This window comes from Micropterus salmoides, unplaced genomic scaffold (assembly GCF_014851395.1).
Source record: "Micropterus salmoides isolate LMB-PRFRI ecotype aquatic unplaced genomic scaffold, ASM1485139v1 Ms_hic_scaffold_19, whole genome shotgun sequence".
Taxonomy (NCBI): Eukaryota; Metazoa; Chordata; class Actinopteri; order Centrarchiformes; family Centrarchidae; genus Micropterus; species Micropterus salmoides.
Window position 1 is genome coordinate 4514191 of NW_024041039.1, and position 25242 is coordinate 4539432.

General features: G+C 41.3%; 1 protein-coding gene across 2 annotated transcripts in view; it reads left to right on the forward strand.

Moving 5' to 3' along the window:
• LOC119910711 (neuronal PAS domain-containing protein 3) overlaps positions 1-25242 on the forward strand; it is a 659826-nt gene that overhangs the window by 470659 nt on the left and 163925 nt on the right. For both annotated transcript variants that reach the window (XM_038729499.1, XM_038729501.1), the window contains one exon: positions 16900-16982. In XM_038729499.1, the coding sequence (XP_038585427.1) occupies positions 16900-16982 (83 nt within the window). The remainder of the gene's footprint in view (positions 1-16899; positions 16983-25242) is intronic.

Genomic DNA, 25242 nt, shown 5'->3' on the forward strand with positions numbered 1-25242 from the left:
CAAAGTATAGCTTTGGATCATAGGTTAGTTCTGGGTCTCAAGACATGGGCCAGTTTAATATGTATGACTCCAAATGCTATAATAATAGTAGACTTTTGGATGCTGTTGCCGTAAAGAGGCACGAATCAGAGCTGGAGTTTACAAGACACGACACAAAAGCTGCTGAATTCACACAAAACTGATGCAGAACCTGATTTAAACTGATATCAGGCTTCTACAAAGGATTGTCTTTAGCTTCAGCTTGTGGTTAGCGGAGCACACAACAGAACTGGGATGTCGTAGAAAAGTCGTCGATGACCTTTTGACCCTTTTATCGAAGAACAAGATTTTTTTCTAACACATCTTTTGTCCATCCAAGTCTTGAAGAGTACTTTTTATTTCCAGAACCCTCAATGCCCAAAGTGATTCGTCCCACTTCACCCCTTTTATATTATAGAGGGAAAATAAGTTGAAGGGCTGATATGACAGAGATTTTTTCATCAAAGTGAGACAGCCGGATTAAAGCCTCATTTGCTTGCAGATTCGGTCTGACATGAACGCGTGTGTTTCTGCGAGGTGGGTTTTGTAAAGAAACAGGAAATGATGAGGGGAAAGGAAGATGAAAAAGCGGAGAACAAGCGCGTGGTGGTGTTCAGGGCTGGCAGGTCGACTCCTGTTAATCCTGACTGCTGCTGGTCCACGTACACTCCCGCTGCGGCCGTCCACCGCCTTGTTCCCTTCACGCACAGTAGGCTGCCACTTAATTAACGTACGTACGTGTGTGTGTGTGTGTTCACGCCCTTTTCCCACGTATTATGGTGTTCAGCCGTTCCCAGTGCGGGTATTCAGGGGCTTGTTCAGTTCACCACTGGGGCGTCAGGGCCCCTACCTAATTACACTGTGTGTGTGTGTGTATGCCCAAGAACATATCTGGTTTCTATGTGTGTGTGTGGGTGTATGGTACAGTAGGCTGGTTCCTAATTACTGTCTGCGCCTTGTATTCCCTCAGTGCCAATACCTTCCTGCCTCGCTGAACCCTCGCTGTCTGTGTGTGTGTGTGTGTGTGTGAACGAGAAGCTGATCATGTACTCTGACAAATTCAGACACACGAGAAGCTTCAAATCTCATGAGGTTTTGGATTGACACACGGAGTATCTGCAGGACTGTGGACATGTCCGTCACCTCTCCTTCAATGTCGCACACATTCTCAGAATATTTTATAACTGAACACAAACAAACCTGCACACATTTGTTTTGGTTAACTTTTACGCGGATTCAGTGCATTTCTCTTCACTTTCTACATGAGGAAATATAAGCTAAATTGATGCTACTGTGCATGTTTGTTTTTACATGTTTCAAGAGAGGATAAAACTGTTCTTTTTGGACATATTTGTGGAAACAGCTTTTAAGCTTCAAGCCTCTGAGTAAAATATATCAAAATATGCTCCTTTCTTTGGCTTGACTGAAGCTAAAAACATATTGTATATTGAGCACACAGATGAGGCTATGGCTGCTAATAAGACAGCTGCTGCTTTTATTAAACTATGTATTGTGTATAAAATGTATCTGAAAGATATTGTGACTACTAATGTATAGATAACATAGCCTAGTAGTGGCAAGAGGGGTCAGTTTTGTTTTAGTCCATATTCTTGATTTTCCTTCTGTTTCCTGTATCTTTTGTATTTTTCACATTTAGATAGGCTTTTGTTTGGTGTAAAAAATGAGTTTACATTTCACTCAGCTAGCTCAGTGGTTCTCAAAGTGGGGCCTGGGCACCCCCAGGGGTCCTTGAGGGGGCTCCAGGGGGTCCCCAGCAAAAGGGGAACAATTTATTTTCACTATAATTCCATCCATAAGTAACACAATGACAGAATGTACGACTATTTTGGTCATGGGTTTCACACACTTTCTGTAAGAAAACATCTAAAAGCAAAAAATCCTATCAGATGGGCGATCCCGGGACAGAATCTTATCAAATGGGTGGTCGAATTTGTGTGAGCCTTGACATGGAAAAAGTTTGAGAACCACTGGCCTAGCTTACTGATGTTAGCACTGATTCCCTCTAGACGTTTTCATAAATGTTAATTAAACTCCTGGACACTCAGGAGTGGCACTAGCTAGACAAAATCTCATAAGCTATTGGTTCTTTATCCTATAGAGAAACTTAGCGCCTCATTTTAGCTTTAACATGCTCCCTTCACATGTACATAGATAAATAAAATAAAAACCCAAAAAACATTCAAATCCCACATGGACATGGATTACTGCAAACCCATCTACTGTTTGTCACATGTTCTCAATCACTTTCTTGTGAAATGACTATGAAAGAGAGTTACATATGTAAAAAATTGTGTTTTTAATTCTGGAGGACAGAACAAAAAACTCTACAGACTCAGGTCAGTTAAAATGATGAAATAGTGACTCTGCAGATAATTATAGTTGTGAGTGTGTGGTTTTCCACTCCTCACTTTGAGGACAGTAAATTAAATGATCACACTTTTTGGTGTGTTGGTGATGTCTGTTTTAATTTAAAGCTTTTACTGGAGGAATATTAAAGTATACAACATTGTTCTGTTCCCAAAGTAGACAAACACAAGCTCAGCATTGAGCAAAATAACAACTACAGTCTTTAAAGCTCTGCCTCTTTTGTACCACTCTCTCTGTCATGTGTTCCCTTTTTCTCTTACACCATCCGGCCCAGCATCATGCGAAACTGTTATTCACACACTCATCCACTAGAGGATACCACGTTAGTGTCACGTTTTGCCTCGCCTAGGCGTGAAAAGTACACGCGTGTATGATTGCACAGCACCAGCAGAGTTTGTTTCCTGTGTGAAACCCGTTGTCAGCTAAAGAAATTACCCAAATCATGGTAATCCTAACCATGACCATCACCTGAGATGTTTCCCAGCAAGTTTTATTTTGAAACTCTAACAGGGAGTTGCATATTTATTGCTGCTAACTTGAGGAATGAGAATGTGTTGAAAACTCTGCCCTCCGCCCAGGCGAGGGAAAGCGTTTGGCGTGATACCCGGTTGTACCATCACCTCCATATATCTATCTGTCCATCCTCTCATCAGTCTCACTGTCCTCTGTCCCCATTTTTCTTTCTCCACGTTGTCATCCTGTTGCTTTCCCCCCCCCCCCCCCCCGTCCTCTCTTGTCCTTGACTCCAACACACACCAGCTGGCACTCAGCCAAGTGGAGAGACAGCAGAGATGATTACACTTGACTGTGTGTGCAGAAGTCTGGAAGCGACAGCAGAGGATGTCAGAGAGAGAGAGAGAGAGAGAGCAAAGCAATGAACTTCAGGATAGAAAAATCAAAGAGAAGAGACAATGAAGACATAGCTGGAGAGAGACAGTGTGTGTGTGTGTGTTGGTACATGTTGCTTTTAGGGTACATGACCAATAGGAATCCCAAGTTTTATCGAAACACTGACAAGACATTTGAACACTGCACTTTGGGAAATTGCAATTGACACATTTTTAAGAGCATGATCGGCAGATTTATCAATAAAGAAAATAATCTAGTAGTTGCAGCCCTATATCTGAGTTACACATACACCGTAGTAGAGAAAGAGCTTCGCGTCGTGGCGAACAACGCCCCTTAACTGTGACATAATAAGCGAATTCCACGCCCTGCCGTGAGCTATTGCTTTTTTTGCAAGTATGGCAAAAAGAAAGCAGGCTAACAGACGCACCACAATTTGACTTTATTTCATCAACAGACATTTCTTTATGAAAACAAAAAGTAGTCCCACCAGGCTGCTGGTAGGCTACACAGCGCATGACGGTTGCTAAGCAACACAAATCAAAGGCTAGAATTATTATAACTATTTATTTATATCTATTTGCACGTTGCCGTTTGTTGTGCAGCCACTAAAAAACTGTCCAGCAACAGGAGATTGACTTTGGTAACTTGAACTTGGCCATATAATATGCTTGCTACTGTGTGCCGGCGGCCAGCAGTGCGTAAAATAATAACACTTTTATATTATACCTACCAGAAAGGGTGGAATTGCGTCTGTCCTTGAGCAACAGTCTTTGAACAGGCTATTGAAACTTAAACTAGCAAGTAGTGGACTGCTGTGTGTGTGTGTGTGTGAGAGGGAAATGTTGAATCACGTAATAAGCAATGATTTGTCTCTCTCTCTCATTATTTATTTATTTATTTATTTATTATTAATCTCCGCCGGTAAAATGCGATCTGTAGCCTGTCAGATCGTATTTCTAATACCAGGTGTAAATGGGGCGTGAGACCCCCACGAAGCTCAGATTATAACTCGAAACCTGTTTGTCATACCCGTTGTATACGCTCATTATATCACTACTGTGAACCAGTCACATTGCTTGATTTATAACCCCAAATATCCTTTAAGTCGACGTGTAAATGTAAATATCAAATCACAAACAAAAATGTTTAAAACATTTGTGAAGAGGTGAGTCTGCAAGATGCAAATACACCACTGCATCAGGACAGCAGCCATAAATCTTTCTTGTCTATAACTGAGTAGAAAGAAACCCCAAGACAAAAAAACAACAAAATTATTTCTCTTATCTTCTGAGAAACAACATATAAAAAGACCTGCACTGACACGTTCTCGGCTGAATCAGAATCCACAAACAAAAAACTCAATGAAATAAGTTTGGAAAATCAATCTTGACCATGGAAACACATGGTCACATATTTACCCTGCCTGGTAAAATATTTCATAACTCACGTGATAACAAGTGGTTTTATACAGTATAGCTTTCAAGCATATCACATGACTAAAGTAAGGTCACCCTCAAAGTTTGCATGTTCATTCTTCATTTTGCTGCCTTGTCAATCAGTTCATTTCAAACCTGCTGTTAAAATGTGACAAAGAAGAAAAACACAGTAAATTCTTGCTTTAGTCTCTGAATACCAGCAGAAAACAAAAGTTACCTGATAATATTATGAACAAATTGAACCTCTGACTCATTTAAAGCGGTCTGACATATTTGCGCACACACTCATTCACCCCCTGCTCTGATTTCCAGTTAAGTCTGATGATTGAATGATAACTGCTGAATTATTCAACACAAGTGGAAAGTTACCGAACAGTTCGCTGCTCATTTGCTGAAAACGGCAGTCCAATTTGTGGGAAGGATTTGTTTTATCTTTGCTTCTTCTGTTGTAGAAATGTAATCATCTGCCAAAATCTTTTCTAATGTCTGCGACGTAAACATTTTCAGCACCTCTGTGCGTCCAGTTATTATTAATGATTTAGTTTCAAAACTACACAATACTGACAGCTTCATCTTGAAGTTACAATCTGTGATCCAACACTTTATGAAACCTTGAGCCTTGAATTTTGAAATGCTGTATATGCAAAATCAATCAAGCTCCCTTCTGACACAAAAATACATTTTTCTAGCACTTATCAAAGTCAATGATTACAAGTGCTTTACAAAAGATGAACCTTATTTAAAGGGTCATTTTGGTATTTTAAAACCTGGGCAGTCACTTATTTTGATGTTGAAATTACTTCCACAAAAAGTTCTTCTTTTTTGTCACCAACAGGTTTGAACTGTTCCTATACCAGGTAACCGCAGCCCGTCCTTACCCAGAAAACGACAACATAGGTTGATAATTGAAGGGCTAAAACTACCGAGTTTTATTATAAATAATGACAAAATTTCTAATTTGGGCTGTGGTGGTTAGGTGACCCCTACCCAGGAGACCAGAGTTCGGTTCCCGTGTGAAACAAAAAGCCAATGTAAGATTTTGTTTTTGGCAGTATAATTAGCATTTGCTAGCTAGTGGGTTTTTTTTGCGTTTTGTTGTGTTTCTTTTTAGCGTTTTAGGTAGCGTTGTCTTGCATTTGGGGGCGGCAGTAGCTCAGTTCCTAAGTTCAAAGGGTCGCCGGTTTGAGTCCAGCTCGGACCAGAGTTGTGGAGCGTGGACTGGTAGCTGGAGAGGTGCCAGTTCACCTCATGGGCACTGCCGAAGGAGGCCTTGAGCAAGCCCCTGAACAACCAACTGCTCAGGGCGCCGCGCTAACGTCTTGTTGCATGTGTGTGTTTATACTAATACTAACCAATAATAACACCAGAGTGGGGAAAAAAACATTGTTTTTTCCCTATTCTTCTTCATTTCATGTAGCCATAGCTAGCTAGCATTAGCTACCTTTAGCGCTAGTGTCAGCTAATGCTACTATTAGCGCTAGCTAACTGTTAAAGACACCGACAGCCCCGCCTGAAGCCCCTTACCCTGACCATCAAGGGGTGTGAGCCTAAACCGGGATTTGTGTTGCAATGGGAGACAGAAAACGCTCATATGTTGTTTTGGAGACATCAACCATCGACCTAGTCGGCGGTTTCTATAGGAGGACGTGTTTGGTAACGGACATCAATGAAAAGGATCCGTATGAGTGACTCCCGGTGACACCCTTTGTTTTTGTAGTCTCGCTCAAGGACAATTCTCGCTCTGAATTCTCATGAAAGGAAAAAAAAGAGGTGTTGCAGGAAACCCCGGTGGAAACGAGGGAGAGGAGTTTGTTGTGTACATAGAGGAGCTGCTAGCAACACTTTATTTCCTAACATTTCTCAGTGGTGACCACAGACCACTTCTCAGTTCCTGTGCTTCCTGGCTGATGTTTTGGTCACTTTTGAATGCTGGCGGTGCTTTCACTCTAGTGGTAGCATGTGACGGAGTCTACAACCCACACAAGTGGCTCAGGTAGTGCAGCTCATCCAGGATGGCACATCAATGCGAGCTGTGGCAAGAAGGTTTGCTGTGTCTGTCAGCGTAGTGTCCAGAGCACGGAGGCGCTACCAGGAGACAGGCCAGTACATCAGGAGGCCGTAGGAGGGCAACAACCCAGCAGCAGGACCGCTACCTCCGCCTTTGTGCAAGGAGGAGCAGGAGGAGCACTGCCAGAGCCCTGCAAAATGACCTCCAGCAGGCCACAAATGTGCATGTCTCTGCTCAAACGGTCAGAAACAGACTCCATGAGGGTGGTACGAGGGCCCGACGTCCACAGGTGGGGGTTGTGCTTACAGCCCAACATCGTGCAGGACGTTTGGCATTTACCAGAGAACACCAAGATTGACAAATTCGCCACTGGCGCCCTGTGCTCTTCACAGATGAAAGCAGGTTCACACTGAGCACGTGACAGACGTGACAGAGTCTGGAGACGCCGTGGAGAACGTTCTGCTGCCTGCAACATCCTCCAGCATGACCGGTTTGGCGGTGGGTCAGTAATGGTGTGGGATGGCATTTCTTTGGGGGGCCGCACAGCCCTCCACGTGCTCGCCAGAGGTAGCCTGACTGCCATTAGGTACCGAGATGAGATCCTCAGAGCCCTTGTGAGACCATATGCTGGTGCGGTTGGCCCTGGGTTCCTCCTAATGCAACACAATGCTAGACCTCATGTGGCTGGAGTGTGTCAGCAGTTCCTGCAAGAGGAAGGCATTGATGCTATGGACCGGCCCGCCCGTTCCCCAGACCTGAATCCAACTGAGCACATCTGGGACATCATGTCTCGCTCCATCCACCGACGCCACGTTGCACCACAGACTGTCCGGGAGTTGGCGGATGCTTTAGTCCAGGTCTGGGAGGAGATCCCTCAGGAGACCATCCGCCACCTCATCAGGAGCCCAGGCGTTGTAGGGAGGTCATACAGGCACGTGGAGGCCACACACACTACTGAGCCTCATTCTGACTTGTTTTAAGGACATTACATCAAAGTTGGATCGGCCTATAGTGTGGTTTTCCACTTTGATTTTGAGTGTGACTCCAAACCTCCAAGTGATAAGGAGTGTGATTTAGCATGAGATATTTATGAGATTCATTCATTCAGATCTAGGATGTGTTATTTTGTGTTCTTTATTTTTTTGAGCAGTGTATATAATTACCCTTTAAGTCAAATGGCAACAACAGAATCCGGAAAAGGGCCTGGGAAATACTAATATAATATAGTAAACATAAACCCCTTGATTTAAAGCCTCTAAATGTGTATTTAAACTGCCACCTTGTGCTCTCAGGCTGCAGGCGGTTAGACTGTAAAAAACCCCAGTGCTGAACAGTAAAAGTATTACTGAAGGAGTTTAAACACTGAAATGGTGCAGGTTTAGTGGAGCGACTCTGCCAGAGTTAATCGGCCCAAACATCTCATTTCAGAAGGAAGGAGTCTGGCTCTCATTTATGTGACAAGCTGTAAACTTTGTAATGTGTAACAGTGAGCTGCACCTTCCCTCTCGTTCAGTCTGCTGCTTTCTGCACGCTTCCTTTTGATATCCGTTATATTTAAGACCTTTAGTGTTCAATAGGCAGAGTGCTGATGCAGTTAGACATGTGTAAAGATATTTTTTCAGATTCAGAAAATAAGGGGAACAAAGAGCACATATAACTATGATATATCAGTTTTTTTTTTTTATTGTTTAGGAGTCTGTTGTGGTAGATGTATGTTTGCAAATGAAATTACCTGTTAAAGAATCATATGTGTAGAACTGTACATGCATGAAGAATCAATCAGGAAACTCAGATTTTCAGTTTGAGGATGGAAGGGAAAGTAAAGCGGACAATAATCAGGGGTCTCATTTATAAAACTGTGTCAAAGTTTTCAGACTTCGCTTTATGAATCACAATCAAATTGAAATGTGGCGCACGTGAGGGAGCTCCATGTCCAACCCTTCAAAACGCCCATAGTTGCCTATAAATGGTCAGTGAAACGCCCCTCATTAATATTAATACATACTGACTGCAGGAAGAAAAGGAGGCAAATTCTGACAGAAAAGCTACAAAACGAGATTTAACACAGTGACACTGACGTTCCGTTTGGTGGGTAATAAAACACTTGTGCAACGGAGAAAAAGGGAGAACCGGAGCTCCGCCCCTTTATAACCGATCTGCAGGAAGGGACGTCCCTCCTGTGTAGTGACCTCGCTGTCTGGAGGGGACACACACACACGCAAGCGCAAGACAGGATGACCCGGGTACTAATCTGGATTCCCCCGTTTGAAAAGAGATTAAACGTTGCCGATGAGTTAAAATATGACTTGTTGTAAATGGTGTTATATTTCCATGATGTGTTTTTACAAGCAGAGCATCACATCCACACGCTGGCGCACAGCGTTTGGCTCGATAAGGCAACGAACATGTGATAAGAATATATGAAAATACGCTCTCACATTGAAAATGGCATCAATTTAAATAGCATTTTTCCTCCTGCTCACCTCATTTATGAGAATAAATTGCACTGCATGCAGGTATTAATTAATATGATTCCTGATTAAACTGTACAACATTTGAGGCGTTCTTTTGCAGAACCAGATATCTCTATTTGTGTGTATTATCCTAAATCTGGATCTTTTTGTGTGGCTTCAAATTATATTAAATTGTGTGGGGTTTTTTTGCACACTTCAGGGAAAGTCGATCAAAAATTGGTTTATTCAGAAAGGCTTTAAGCCCACAATACTCAGAGGTAATATTTTGGTTTATTTTACACAATAGTAGGCCTATTCATTTAAAAACATTTCATCCTTCTGCCATGTGAGTCGCCATTTCTCAATTCTCATCTTTATGTGCATAGGCATGGTTCAGAATTTACTTACAGGACGCACCTTCCCCCCTCAAGTTTTTTTTATAGATCACAACCTTTGCTTGGAAAGTGGCGTACGCACGTTTCCAGCCCTGTTTTGTACGTACGCACCGTTTATAAATGAGACCCCAGATCATTTCATGTTTCCACCGCAGGAAGAACGGATGAATGTTAATGGCTGATATTTCTATTGGACTCAACTGCCACTTAAATTGTATGCTAACATGCTATTCTGCTGTGTGATGTGTCTGACATGTTAACAGTCACTTAACACATATCCTAACATCTTAACAAGCGTGTTTTGAAAGTGCCATAAGAGAACTGTAATGCACATAAATCAAAACATAATAATTCAAGACTATGTAACTTTTAGAATAACAAAACATAATTCTCCTGTAACCATAGCTTATGGTAGCTAATGTTAGCAAACTTTAGATAGCTGTGTAAATAAACAATTTAAATGGTTTTAAAGTGAAACAGTAAGTGCGGTTCAGATTGCTCTTTGTCAGATTGCCTAATGAGGATGTCTTTAAAGTTACTGATTTAAGAGAATCTTGGAAAATGAAATGTATGAATGTTAACTTGTTCCACTTGAGGCCCTAATGGCCGCTGTTCAGCAGAGTCTCGCTTTAAAGCAAATCCTAATAACTTAAAGTGATGATCTGTGATAACAAACTATTAATTTGTTCAATCATGTATTCATTTACTCGAGCGAGAGTCGATCTGTCTGAGAGCTTGTTGCAGGGGGCGAGTCAGACGGTTAAAATTTGATGATGGAAAAAAAGAGAGAACATGGATTATTAAGTAGAACTTCTCATGAAACGTTAAAGCGGCTTTAAAAAGATAGTAATTAAAACAAATGTCTCCACTGCTGATGACTTTTTAAACAGTCCTGAGAGGCTCTGTGTGTGTCTGGTCAACAGTGCAGCAATCAACCATTTCTTAAAATATATTTGTCTCTTTATTTGTACTTCTCTCTCTGTGCTACCTCACTCCTTCCAACCTCCCTCTTGTCTTTTCTCTCCCTTCTCTCTTTTCATGCAGCCTAGACGTCTGACATCACTTCCTGTTTTACTTGCTTGTAACTCATCACAATCTCTCGTTGGAAGGTTTTTTTTTAACTGGCCTTCCTGAGATAGTGAAACATGTTGCTGGGGTTTAAAATCCATATTCCAAGATGAATCAATATCCACTACAGCATTAAATAGACGAATTTTAAACTGTTTTAAGTTAAACCTTGTTTATATCCTTGTAGCTCGCGGTCTTCTTCCCTCCAGTCTTTTGCTGGTTCATTCCTTGTTTTCTTCCATGCATGTGTGTGAAATACAAACAGCAAACAGGGACTAACTCGTGCAAACGTTGCTCCACAGCACTAGTAGTGGTCAAAACTCCACACGGTCTCTTTAAGACTGGAGCAAAACCTCGAAGTTCCAGTTTAACTTTGCATCTCTGCACTTATTCTTTGCAGAAATCTGTATTTTTTCCTCAATAATTTCCTCTTTACAGCCGTTCGTCCTTCCTTCCTTCAACCTGTCAATGTTTCTTTCCCTCACTTCCTTTTTCTGTCCTACCTTCCCCTCAGTCCTCCACCCTTCCTTCTCTCTCTTCATCCCTGAAGTCTTTTGTTAGATCTTGATAAATTAACTGACATTCTGCCAAAATGGCTCTCTTTACACACACACATTCTCTCTCCTCCACTATTCTTACACCTACCACTAATTGAATTGGCCATTTGTGTAACGGTACTGATCCCCCCCCCCCTTCTCTCTCTCACTCAGACACACACGGGTCCCTGGTTTGTTGCCAATTTCATATTTAACAAGAAAATAAATTAACAACAACAGTAATGTTTGACTTTGAGAGACCAAAGTTAAAATGACTTTCCAATAAGATGGTCAGACACACACAGGAGAATATTTACCACAAGCTCATTTTCTAAACATTTATTTCAATCTGATCTGTTCCTCTGTTTTTTTTTTTCTTTAAGTTGTTTATTCTTTTGTCTCTCTTTCTCTTTTGAAATTATTTCATATCTGCTCCGGTCCTCCTCTTATATCCTTCCGCCTTCTCTTTTTTTCATTGCTTCCCCCTCTTCTCTCCCCTCTCTCTGTTCTTGCATCACTTCTTCTTTCTCTCCTTCATCCCTACCTCCAGCTCCCTTTCCCTCCCTAATTACCATCGCTCTTTTTTATTGCCTTTTAATTCTTTTTACACAAAATTTTCAAAACGAAATCTGTGTTTTTTTTACAACAGGACATACTGTGTGTGTTTGTATTGGACTCGTCCTGCAGGTTGTTTATAGCCCCATCTCCCAGGTGTGTGTGTGTGTGTGTCTGTGTTGCGGGTTCAGGGGTCTAACCGCAAACAAACAACATTAACAAACACACACACACACACACACTCTGACGGCTAAGCGCTTAGAGCATTGCTGGAGGGGCTAGCTGAAACACACACACAAAGTTGTTTGTTACCTGGGAGGATAAACCAGAGAAAGGAGGAGGGTTGTCATTGTTATTTTCTGGCCTTCATGTGTTGTTCTTCCTCCTCTTCCTCTCTCACCTCCTCCTTCTCCTCGTGAGACTAGAGAGACCGCTGTGACCTGCGAGGGCGAGGGTCACGTGACAGACGGAGACCAAAGGAAGCCTTGCTGACTTCTGTTTCTATCAAACCAGAGATATTCTTCTTCGTCTTCTTCCCCTCCGTCGCCTCCTTCATGTAATCCATCTTTCTTAAACCTTTCCTCGTTCTTATTGTACTACACTTTTTATTCTTCCTTTTCTCATAACCTTTCTACCTCAACTCCTTTGCCTTCATCTTTTCTCTTCCTGACACCTCCACTTCATCCCCTTCCTCCTTTGCCCTCCTCTCACCCCCAACTTCTCCTCCTTCATCCCAGCCAACATCTTTGTTTTCCCCTCATCTTAGTCCTCGTCACACGCCTTCTTCTTCCTCACCTTCTTCTTCATGTTCTTCTCACCACCTCCTCTTCATGGTCGTTCCACCTCCTCCCCAACCTCCTCCTACTTACCCGCCTCTATGCAAACGTTTTCCACAAATTGCCCAAAACAAATCTTTTCTACAGAAATGCCCCCTGCAGTTATTTTGCTGGATTTAGACTAAACGATTATGATCAAGCCTAGATTAACTTTTTGATCCTGGTTTCCTTTTCCTAACTGTAAAAAGCGTGTTTGAGCCCACACGGTTCCCTCTAGATATCAGACATTTATTTTTATACAAATAAGTTGGATGTTCCCGTGAGATGGGGCTGATCCTCAATCATCCCTCTCCTCCTTTGTCTTTTCTCTCATCACCCCTTTTTCTCATTCACAAGGGCATTTTATTACATCATTAATTGAGCCTAATTCAGCTACATTACCACCTCCCCACACACCCCCCAAAAAAATCTGACAGGAGGGGGTGAGTGTGTGTGTTTAAATTCAGTGTAATGAGGTCTGCAGGGAGACGAGGATGGAGGTTGTGTAGAGAGGAGAAAATTACCTCAGGGCAGAAAAATCTCTCTTTTAGTGAGCTTTAATGCCCCTCTGTCTGCCTGTCTCGCTGTATGAAACTGTCTGGCTGTCTGGCTTATACTCTGTTCTCTTTTCTCTCTCGGTCTGGTCCACTTTTCTTTCTGTGGCCCCTTGTTTTTTGCCTCAAGGCAAAGCGATTTAATTTAATAAAAAAGCACATATTCTCATAAATAAACGTCTTTACGTTTTGGAAACCGCCATGTTCACCCTACAGAGACAAAACACAGACATAGGGACATGTCCCCACAACTTTTTGAAAGCATTTGTTCAAAATGTTCAGAAAAATAGCTTGCAACAAGAAATGTTAACTATGAAATGGAAATGCTTTGAGAAAAGTTTATTTGCACGATAAGAAAACCTGCAATGCAAATAGCTTGGCAATAAAACGATAACAAGTATCGTGAGATATATATATATATATATATATATATATTTCAGTAACAATATAACAAATGTTCAATAAATATCCAATAAATGTTGACACAAATTAGGACTTAATTTTTTCATCAAGATGTTTATTTTGTGGAGGAAAAAGGACTGAAAAAAGCTTTTACTTTTACTCATGCATATTTGTTGACTTAAGATTTTATCATAATTGTTTTGAACGTTCTACCTCAAAAGTTTAAACCACAGTTAACCATCAGGTTTCTTTCAACTTTCACTAAGGAGCAAAAATCAGCCTTTAAACCTGAAAGAAATAACGCAATGCAATTTAAATATAGTTTCACCTTCATATATTAAAATATTTCATTTTGAAATTTGGGCTGAAAATGTCTCCAGAATGCGGGAAATTCCAAGTTTAATTCTCAAAATCTTCAGGGTCCGCCCACTCACATATTTCAACATAAAATGTTGTTAAAAATCTCCTTATCACGCCCCCTAATCTGAGCCCTTGTGTCCCCCCCCCCAACTTTTCAACACAAAGTGACGCTCGTGAACACAGACATGTACTGTAAGACAGAAGAAGAAAGGTGAAAATAACTTTAATTATATTATATATAATATATAGTGGGGACACAGTCGTGGCAGATCAGGCGCTTTCTAAGTGAACCAAAAGATCCCTTCCCAGATATGGATCCATCAAGGTCCAGTGAGAAAATCATCTTATCACTGCTGTACCACATGAACAGCAGACTTCAGGTACAAATTGTGTCATTTACTCTGTTCGCTCTTGAACATTGCAGGATCTTAAAACGTAACGCGCAGGCCATCGTCACATGTTGTGACTACAGCTGCATGTTAGGTTCCACTGTTCTCTTCCCAGCTTTGGGGACGAGTTCCTGGAGCTAAAACCAGTTCATTAAAACCGGTCGAGCAGATGCATCGTCACATCCCAATCCAACATTCACGTGAGGAGAGTTTGCTTCCCATCGGGAATCATCCCCCACCCAAGCCTCCGCACTTTTACTTTCTTGGCCTTGCTAATTAGGACTGTGAAACTTTCCAATATGGATACAGTATTATTTTTGGATGCTGGTCTGGCGAGTTTGGTTGTATATAAACTTAATTTTTAGGAGTGAGGGTTGTTCTGTCTGGACTTGTTGTCAGTATGAGGGACAAGAAGGAACCATGTCAGTGGTTGGACAGGCTGCATCAGAATGGACTGGCTGAATCAAAACAATTTAAATTCTCTTCCTGTCTCTCTCTCACACTTTCTGGCTTTGTCTTTTATTGGGAAAGCGAGAGAGAGACAGTAACCCGAGGGCAGATTTTACACATAGACACCCCTCTCTCTCTCTCTCTCTCTCTCTTGCTGGCTGTTACTTTCTGTTTTTCTCTTTTTAGACAGAGTTTTGCCCTCAGGGAGAAATTTTAGAAAGCTATAAACCATTTCTCTCTCTCTCTTTCTCTCACTTGTCTGCCTCTCACTGTCTCTGCCACTCTCCAGAGATGAACAGTGATGGGTAGAAAGATGAGAATAATGAAAGGGATAGTGAGAAACAAAAAAGGAAAGAGAATAAATGAGAGAGAGAGACGGGCCCTTTTTGGGATCCTTGCCTTCAGACTCGCCTATCAGAGGACCAGAGACTTCTCTTCAGACACTCTGACATCATCTATTGATTATTTGGTTTTAGAAACAGTTGTGAAGCGTCTAAACACTGAACATGTGATCAAATCATCCAGCTCAGTTGAGCTGCTGCAGTTTTAGAGTTGATAATGACGTCAGGGCCTCCTCCTAACTGCATCCCACAGCCTCCCCGGTCTCTTCCCAAGAACTCAGTCTATGTTTTGTGTGTAGTCTCGACGTGATGAATCGTACAAATGGGGATAACTGACAACTTTGTCTCAGAAAGACAGACTCTGCTAGACAACATGACAATTTGTTTAAAGATGTATTGACACTGGAGACTGCTGTCTTCATCCCACTGTCCTACCAAAAGCCAGTTTTGGTTCCTCTGAAGCAGCGTTTCCCATTAATTAGCGAGACCAGGGCGGCCCGCCACAGTCTTAATTTGTTACGCCATAGTTTAAAAACATGGGACAACGTCCGGTTTTCAAAATAAGGTGTCGATACAGGATGGAAATAAGATTAATTGGATTAAATTCACAAAGTATAAAACACATTACATGTGTCCATTAAAAGGTTAAAACAAACAACAATAAAATGTTCGGGAAATTACTTATTCTATTTTCTATTCTTTATTTTAGGGTTGATGGAGAAACATTAAATACATTTGTTGACTTTTGTTGCTGTTTCATCACCATTTATAGCCCTACAATGGGTTTATGATTAAATAGTTTACTATAGCACAACATTGTTTACAAGAGTGCAAAGTTCGTCATAGATAGGCTCTTAATTTTTTAGTTTATTAGTCTCTTTCCTGTGGGAAACACTGTTTGAAGCATGACCACAATCTTTCCGTAACACTGACCAAGTGGTTTTAGAGGCCGTACCTTAAACAAAGCAGTGGCGGGGCCGAAAATGCTCATTAATTTTTCTTTGCAACCATTTTAGACTGCTGCTGGGAAACTAGTGGATGCCTGAGTACCTCTTCTTTTGGATATATTGACTTATTCTGTAACACTGTCGCAATACAAGAAACCACTTTTTCCTAAAAAAATGAATACTGTAAAACGTCCTGCAAGATCATCCATGGACCAATCAGCTAACAGCTGCTGGCATCATGGCTTCATCAGGTCAAGTTCTTCAACAATTCATGCGCATTTACCAGCAATGTTTTTATAGTATAGATGATGATTAAAACTGCAATAAACCAGATATTTAGTTTTAAAAATGGGGCTTGCTCCTTATGGCAAACGCACAGATGACTCTGCAGGTCTCTTCATCTCTACAGAGGGTTTTAACATATTTCACCTTATTGTTTTGGTTTAATTGCACATTGACTGCATAGTTCAGTGTCCACACAACCTCCACATGTCCGTTATTTTGAACAAACCTGTGATTGCATATAAATACACTCACGATTGTTTGCATAAAATGTTTTTTGTGTTTAGAATTGACTTAACTGAATCAAATTTCAGTTGCAACCTCATTAGGATGAAGCTAATGATTCCTGTTTGTTTCAATGAGGAGGGTTAACATTGCTAACATGTCGCACTGTTCCATACTGTTCTGCAGAGCTGACCTCGCTGGTTCCTCTTGTCCTGTGCCATGTGTGTTTGTCAAGCTAGGCTGTATAAACGTGAGAGAGTGTGTGTGTGTGTGTGTGTGAGAGAGAGAATATGTATTGGTGTGTATGTGTGGAGCTTTGCTCGTATCAATGTGTCCGAGTCTCACCAGTGTTCTTCTGTCCTGTCTTGTGCTTTCTCTCTCCTTGTGTGTGTGTGTATGTATGTGCGTTTGTTTGTGTGTGTGTTTAGCTATCGGTGCGCAGCGAAGGAGGAGTCCCAGCGTCGTCGCGTCGGAGATCTTCGAACCTCACCTGGGCAGCCACATTTTACAGGTAGGAGCTGTTCACGCTTGACTTTATCTGAAAACACCTTTGGAAATAATGTGATACACGAAATACGGTATTTGTGTTCAGGTTCAAACACCTGTGTGAGTACACACCCATAAACAAATGCAAACCTTCTTCATATGTGGACACCTTGTGAAGTTTGTGTTAACCAACGCCAGCAGTTAAAAACATGTTTCTAGAGCAGGTTAGGTAGAATAGTAATCTAACATTAGCTCAGTAGCATGCTACCACTAGCATTCAGCTGACCACACATCTGAGGTTATTTACAGCCTGAAAAAGTAGTTTAGACTGATGAAGGTTGAGCCATTTGTGACAGTGTAGAGCTCAGTCTGAGATGTCCTTAAATGGCCACCGTATAGGATAAAGCGGTTTGATATAACATGGGCTTTTCTGTGGTGCCACTCTCAGGACAACCTTGACATTTCTTGGCCCACTGTTGCCCTACTATCTAAGAAGAGCAAAGTTGTCTCTTAATGTTTTCATTAATTTCCCCTCTGTTCTGTTGTGCAGTGCTGCTGATTACACACTTTTATATTTGCTTTTTATATTTGAAGCTTAGTTTATATCTCAATTTATCATATTTTTCATTGTATTTATACATATATTTCATTTAATTTTTTATTGTAGGTGTGGTGTCCGAACAATAATGCTGCGATGACGTGTTGAGAAGAAACCCGCTTGACACTGTTCTTGATCATAAAAGTTTATTAAATCAAGGAGTTCAGCATCAATTACAAGCTCTGCAGCAGCTTGGAGAGAGACCCAGCCCGATGGCCACTCTGTCTCTCTGTAAATCAAACATAGCTTATATAGGACATGTTTAGGTATCTGTTCGGTACCATAGAAGGGTTTGAGTCTGTAAAATAAAGCTCAAACCCATAGAAGGGTACAGTACTATTCTGAGGTAACAAAACAAGGGGTTAGAGGTCAAATTCTATAGGTTCAGTCCCTACATAACCACCAATCACTGCTCTCCCTGTAGAAGGTCACTGACCCTCTGTCCTGCTGCTACAGTGCTATTTTGATCTGTTATGAGTCAAATGCACAAATATTGTATACCACATAGGCATTTGATGTGGACAGCAAAGGAAGAATTTCAGTGTACAGGGAAACTTAACCATCTGACAAACACTTTGAATCTCTGAATCTCTTGCGAAGCACCATGAGGCAGCGATTTCTCTGTTACATTTTATTCCTAATTCCTGAATCCCGAGAATATTATAGTCTGAGGACTCAATCACGTCACATTTATTATTTTTATTTTTTTTATCAAAATGAGGATTTTACACTTTTTTTGTTTGAGTTATTTCTTATGATTTGCCTTTGAGCTTTACTGAAGCTAAATTATTCCTCATAATGTACATTAACATTATTAGCGCAGTTATTCCTCATAATTCACCCTCAGATTTTTCTCCTCACCCGACTTCAATTATTCCTAAACACCCAGCTGCTGCCGCGGCTAAACTGAATTATTAAATGGAATTATGAAAGTATGATAATGACTGGGTTATCGCTGTTCGCTCCCTCGGGTTTGTGTGTAAAAAGTGTGTGTGTGTGTGTCTCTTGTAGTTTTAATCCCTCACATGCTCCACTCCTTATCTGTTTAACATACAGCCCAAAGGCTGAGCTTTTAACATCACAACCAGGCCGACGCGATACCACAGCTGATAGAGGCGGGTAATCTGTGTCTCTGTGTGTGTGTGTGTGTTGTACAATGTGCACTGTTTGTAAGTGTGACTCCATTTCTGACATGAAAAACTCCCAAACTGTTTTTCATTGTGTGTGTCTTTTTAAACCTAGAAATCTTGCGTGTGTGTGCGTGCGCACGCGTGTTTTGCATCTGTTTCAGTTACACCTGATTATTATTATAATCTGGCTGACACCATTGAGCCTTTTGCTGTGTAAAAATCCACACTTTTCTAATCTTCTTGTACTTTTTTTTTTATCCCTTTATCATATTCGAGGATCCTGACAGGAAAGTTGCTCACAGATATGAAGAACTCATTACAAACTGGAACTGTTTGGAAAACGGTGACAGTGACGTCTGTAACTGTAAGGCAGATTACTTTTTGGCCAATGGTGGAGAGAAGCTGAGTAGGCCATATTGATCGTGGGGCAGTCAGTTGACTTTTGGATTGTTGATCAGACAAAACAAGCTTTAGAAACCTTTAAGGAAATGTTGGCTATGTTATCCACGCCCAGAGTGTTGGCTGTCAGACTTGTCTGTTACAAATAAAAGTCACACATTCAGAATTTTAGTAGAAGTACTAGGATCAACATATACCTGAAGTACCTAAAGTAAAAGTACTCAGAATAATATACAGTCATATAATTAGAATATCATCCAAAAGTTCCATTCAAAAAGTGAAACTTGGATATTATATTCATTCATTACACACAGACTGATATATTTCCAATGTTTATTTTATTTAATTGTGATGATTAAAACTGACAACTAATGAAAATCCCAAATTCAATATCTCCAAAAAAAGGATTTTTAGAAATGTTGGCCAACTGAAAAGTATGAACATGTTCAGCACTCAATACTTAGTTGGGGCTCCTTTTGGTTGAATTACTGCAGCAATGCGGCGTGGCATGGAGTCCATCAGTCTGTGGCACTGCTCAGGTGTTATGAGAGCCCTGGTTGCTCTGATAGTGACCTTCAGCTCTTCTGCATTGTTGGGTCTGGCGTATCTCATCTTCCTCTTTACAATACCCCATAGATTTTCTATAGGGTTAAGGTCAGGCCAGTTTGCTGGCCAATTAAGAACAGGGATACCCTGGTCCTTAGACCAGGTACTGGTAGCTTTGGCACTGTGTGCAGGTATCAAGTCCTGTTGGAAAATGAAATCTGCATCTCCATAAAGTTGGTCAGCAGCAGGAAGCATGAACTTCCTGGTAGACGGCTGCGTTGACCTTGGACCTCAGAAAACACAGTGGACCAACAGCAGCAGATGACATGGCACCCAAACCATCACTGACTGTGGAAACTTTACACTGGACTTCAAGCAACGTGGATTCTGTGCCTCTCCCCTCTTCCTCCAGACTCTGGGACCTTGATTTCCAAAGGAAATGCAAAATTTACTTTCATCAGAGAACATAACTTTGGACCGCTCAGCAGCAGTCCAGTCCTTTTTGTCTTTAGCCCAGGCGAGACGCTTCTGACGCTGTGTCTTGTTCAAGAGTGGCTTGACACAAGGAATGCGACAGCTGAAACCCATGTCTGCATACGTCTGTGCGTGGTGGTTCTTGAAGCACTGACTCCAGCTGCAGTCCACTCTTTGTGAATCTCCCCCACATTTTTGAATGGGTTTTGTTTCACAATCCTCTCCAGGGTGCGGTTATCCCTATTGCTTGTACACTTTTTTCTACCACATCTTTTCCTTCCCTTCACCTCTCTATTAATGTGCTTGGACACAGAGCTCTGTGAACAGCCAGCCTCTTTAGCAACGACCTTTTGTGTCTTGCCCTCCTTGTGCAAGGTGTCAATGGTCGTCTTTTGGACAGCTGTCAAGTCAGCAGTCTTCCCCATGATTGTGTAGCCTACAGAACTAGACTGAGTGACCACTTAAAGGCCTTTGCAGGTGTTTTGAGTTAATTAGCTGATTAGAGTGTGGCACCAGGTGTCTTCAATATTGAACCTTTCCACAATATTCTAATTTTCTGACATCCTGATTTTGGGTTTTTTATTAGTTGTCAGTTATAATCATCAATATTAAAAGTAATTAACACTTGAAATATATCAGTCTGTGTGGAATGAATGTGTACATTATACAAGTTTCACTTTTTGAATGGAATTACTGAAATGAATCAACTTTTTGATGATATTCTAATTATATGACCAGCACCTGTACTGTATATTATATTATTGGATTATAATTATTGATGTGTTAACATGCTCACTTCATCATTTTAATGTTGCAGCTTGCAAAGGTGGAGCTCATTTGAATTACTTTACATACTGGTCGGAACAGATTATTGGCCCAAACGGTCCTGTAGCGTGAGGGAGTCTGGATCAGAGGCTCCGATCACCCGAATATTCAGAAGAAACCTGCAAGAGCCATGGAGCGTGTTGTATTTGCTCATGCTATAAAATGTATAAACCAGACTGATTCCCTCTTCTCAGGCTCAGGTTCATCCACAGTTTGATTCTCTTTTGTTTTTCACCAGTCATAAGTGTGTGCACGTTTGTGTCACTTATACATCTGTTCGTTACTTGTGTTTGCAGTGATCCTTTCTGCGTTTTAATCGTAGAACAAGTCTGTGTTTGCATGCATGTTACACCTGCCGTGTTGTCCAAAGCCCTTCTGCCTGTTTGACTGATTACCTGCTCTCTCTACAAGATTATACGTGTCGGTATTGTTTAGCAAACCACATGAGCCAGTTTAATCCACATTTCCACCTTTTCTTTTTTTCCCTCACAAGCTCAACTGTCAATTAGACCAGCTTGTTTTGTTTTTTTTTTCACCAATGATCTTTAAAGTTCTCCTCTCGGAGCGGATACAAGTGTTTATGTTCAGCTCAGACAGCACTGGCTTTACTTTCCAGATTATCTCAAATGGGTTTGGAATAACCGCCGTGGCCCCTTGTGTCTCGCAGCAGTTTGGATTCACATTTTATTTGCAAATGGCATATTCCGGCCCGAGCGTGAAAACAGAACACATAACGGGATCAGACCTCTCCACTGGTTGTCAGGAGAGATGAATGAGGGAGAAACGGGTATGAAATCTAATCTAAGCTGTGTGAACTCTCTGTGTGACTCTCACGCTGGCAGGTGGACTCAAACTCACTCTTGAATCTCGGGTAAACAATTTCACAAGATTATTCATTGTTTGTGTTGAAATTCTCTTTACATCCCGACAGAAATCAATAAATCAAATGTTCTGACTAAACACAATCAGGTATCCTTGGCTGTCGAAGGACTGTAACAAGGCCAATCATTTTATCTGGTCCCAACCTACCTGTCCACCTGCGTGCACTCTCCCTGTGCACGAACATGTGTTTAAGGGGCGTGACTCTGAAGGACACTTTGAAAGTGTAGCTGTGTCTTGGTAGTTTCTGTAACGTTACCAACTCCAGCTTTAAGCATCAGTAGAAGAAAAACAAGACAGAGGAGGATGTCGTGCATTAGAGCTGCGTACAGCCACATCTATTACAAGTCATTGTTGTTCCGCTTGTTCTTTATCTGTCCCGCTTTAATCCTGCAGACAGCCCGCAGCGGAGAGCGAGCGTGTCTCCGTGACAACCGACTCTCCCCTTCCGCCGCTCTGCACATCATGTTGTCATGTGTGAGTGTTAACACCAGGCTGGAACAAGCGAGAGCAGCCGCGCCGCCGCGCATCCGCTCACACCGAGCTGAGCATCACCGCTGTGTCGAGCCTACGTGTGTGTGTGTGTGTGTGTGTGTGTTTAACGCCGTGTTCTGATTCTGTAGCTCGAGACACTAGACATCCCATAATGCCTTGTTATAATCCCTGGAGAGTCGCTATGACAACCATATGAGGCAGATCCCGAGGCAGATAGAAGCAGCTGTGAGATTGGAAGTGACAAGAACAATGTGGGCCTCCCTCACCTGGAAGTCGGAAGGTGTGTGTGTGAGAGAGAGAGAGAGAGAGAGAGAGAGAGAGAGAGAGAGAGGTGCCCTAAATGAAGAGACTACTTTTTAAAAATGGGAAGGCTTCCAATAAAAACATTTTCTTTTCAAAAGTATGCATATTGTTTTTAAGTCAAACAACTTTAACTTATTAGTGCAATATTTAAAACTGAATTTCTTGTGCAGATCAAATGGTTATTCAACAGTCTGGAAACAGGCTGAGGAAAATTAAGAGTTACTAGTTGTGGGCGTCGTCACTCTGAGCCATGCTGTGAATGGCCCTAAGCGGTCGAGCTGTGCTGGCATTGCGTTTTTCGCCCTGTACAAAACAGCGAGGTTGTTAATGACGGTCACAAACCACAGTAAGAGCTTGTCACTTAAAGCTCTTTCAGATCACTGCGGCTGTTTTTGTTCGTACTATTCCCTTCTGCAGTATTTAAAACTGCTCTAGTCTGCTTGATTAGACTTTTTTTTTTTTTTTTTTTTTGAGGAATAGCACCGCTAATGAAGCTCCGCCAACTTCCCATAACTTCTTCACCATAAAAAGCGGTGTGTGTTTACGCTTCCAGTGGGAAGCTTTTAATGTGAAGCAGCAACAGCAAGAAAGGTTTGCTTTGCCTCAACAGTGACATAACAGAGCTCGGCTAAAAGGATCAGTAAACGGTAAAATAAGGCTAATATCTGAAAGTACAAGCAGCAACACTTTGTGTTGAAAAGTGGTCGGGACATAAAGGCTCAGATGATAAAAGTGTGTCACGAGATTTTGAAGAACAATGCTGAAACATATGAGTTGAGTTTGAGCATTGAACACTTAATTTCCTGCATTCTGGAGACATTTTCTGCTCCAATTCAAGGTGGAATTTATATAAAGAGAAATTGAGCTGGTAGGTGACAGTTTGTAAATATAAAAATATAATAGAATATAATGCAGTAATCAGCAGCTTGTTTTTTTTTTCTTTAGCTTAAGTAACTTTTTTATTTAAATTGCATTGCAGGTTTTCTTATTGTGCAAATATACCTTTTCTCAAAGCATTTTAATTTAACATTTCTTGGTGCAAGCTACTTTTCAGAACATTTTGAACAAATGTCCCCAGCGTCCCAAGTGTAAATGACACCTAGGGCGTGGAGAAGGTGTGAGGTCAGCCCTGCTACCATCACAGAGGTCAAATTAATTGAAACCATTATTATTACTTTTTTAATAGAACTCTTTGTCATCAAACAGGAAGTTAATTCAACTCCTCTGTTTATTTAGAGTGTGTGCTTACAGTTTTGTTTCCATGTTACCATTTCTCAGCGCAAACAGGAAATGGTATGTGTGTTTGTCCATTATGGCGTAGACGCATGTCGTCTCCATGTACATATATTATTCAGAGTGTGTTTCTGCATTGTTGTGTGTGCACGTGCAGCCTTTTCAGCGGTGAAGGAAGGCCGACGTGTTGGTGGCAAATTGGCCTCATTAATCTCCCGCTTAATTGATTGTGAGAAGTTTGAGGATGACATTTTAAGAAAGCGTGGCGGACGGGGTGCGGCGTGATTGATTTGGCTAAACCGCAGTGCTAATGAATGCCAGCCAGTCACTTAGGTGGTAGAGACCAGACACTAATTTCAGAGAGATTAGGCCAGAGAGGTTGATAACGCTTAATGAAGAGAGAGAGAGAGAGAGAGAGAGAGAGAGCATTAAACAGGATGTAAAGCGCCATGTGTGCTCTCCTGTCAGGTCTGGGTTCCTCTATGTGTGTGTGTTACTGAGAGTAAATGAGTGACACTTGTGTTTGTATAAACTTTGTTATTCATCAGTAGAGATCCAAGTAGAAAATACGTGGAAGCAGTGTCTCTGAAGCGATAAGAAGTTTGATTTTGCTGAACAGAAGTTTTTTAGTTTCTGAGTTGACTTTCTATAACGTTTCATTAAATCCAAGCCGCTAATCTAATCTGGATCCTATTTAGGTATAACTGAAATGATTTGATATTCATAGGATAATTCCAGTTTATTACAGCTTGGGTTATGTTGTCGTAGGATATGCTATGTTAGAATAGCTACTAATATGCTAACAGGTCTTAGCATGGCACATGAAAAAATGAAGGATGTAAGATAACTGTAAGCATGTTAACATGATTGTTAACTAGCTGTAAAATCAGTGATTTAGTCATTTAGATTCAACCTTTTTTAACTACACCGTGGCACAATAATGCTAACCTTACCATAACCCATTATAAACTGATTCTTCATTTAACTTCATGGTTGTGCCTTTTTTGTACTGATCACTTACCGCTGGCCCAGACCTGGTGCGACCACATCCCCGACCAAACTCTTTGGGCCTGATTTACTAAAGGTTTGCATGAGAAAAAAGGTGTACAAACTTGATGTCACCAGCAAATTAACACGTAAGCTGATCTACTAACGGTGTGCATGACGTCTTTCAAAAGTGCAAGATAACGCCTGTTGTTCATTTACTACTTTTGCCTTAATGCAGTCTGGGGCAAAGTAACGGGAGGGTAACATGCAAATACATGTGTTTACTACACGCAGTGTGACCTAACAAGCCTAAAAGCAATTTCATGTGAGTGCAACAGCTTCTGTATTTAATAGGTTTGAAAGGAAGGTGCAAACCGCCAAGTGTTGCAGAGACGGCTGCTGATTTTGTTGCCTGA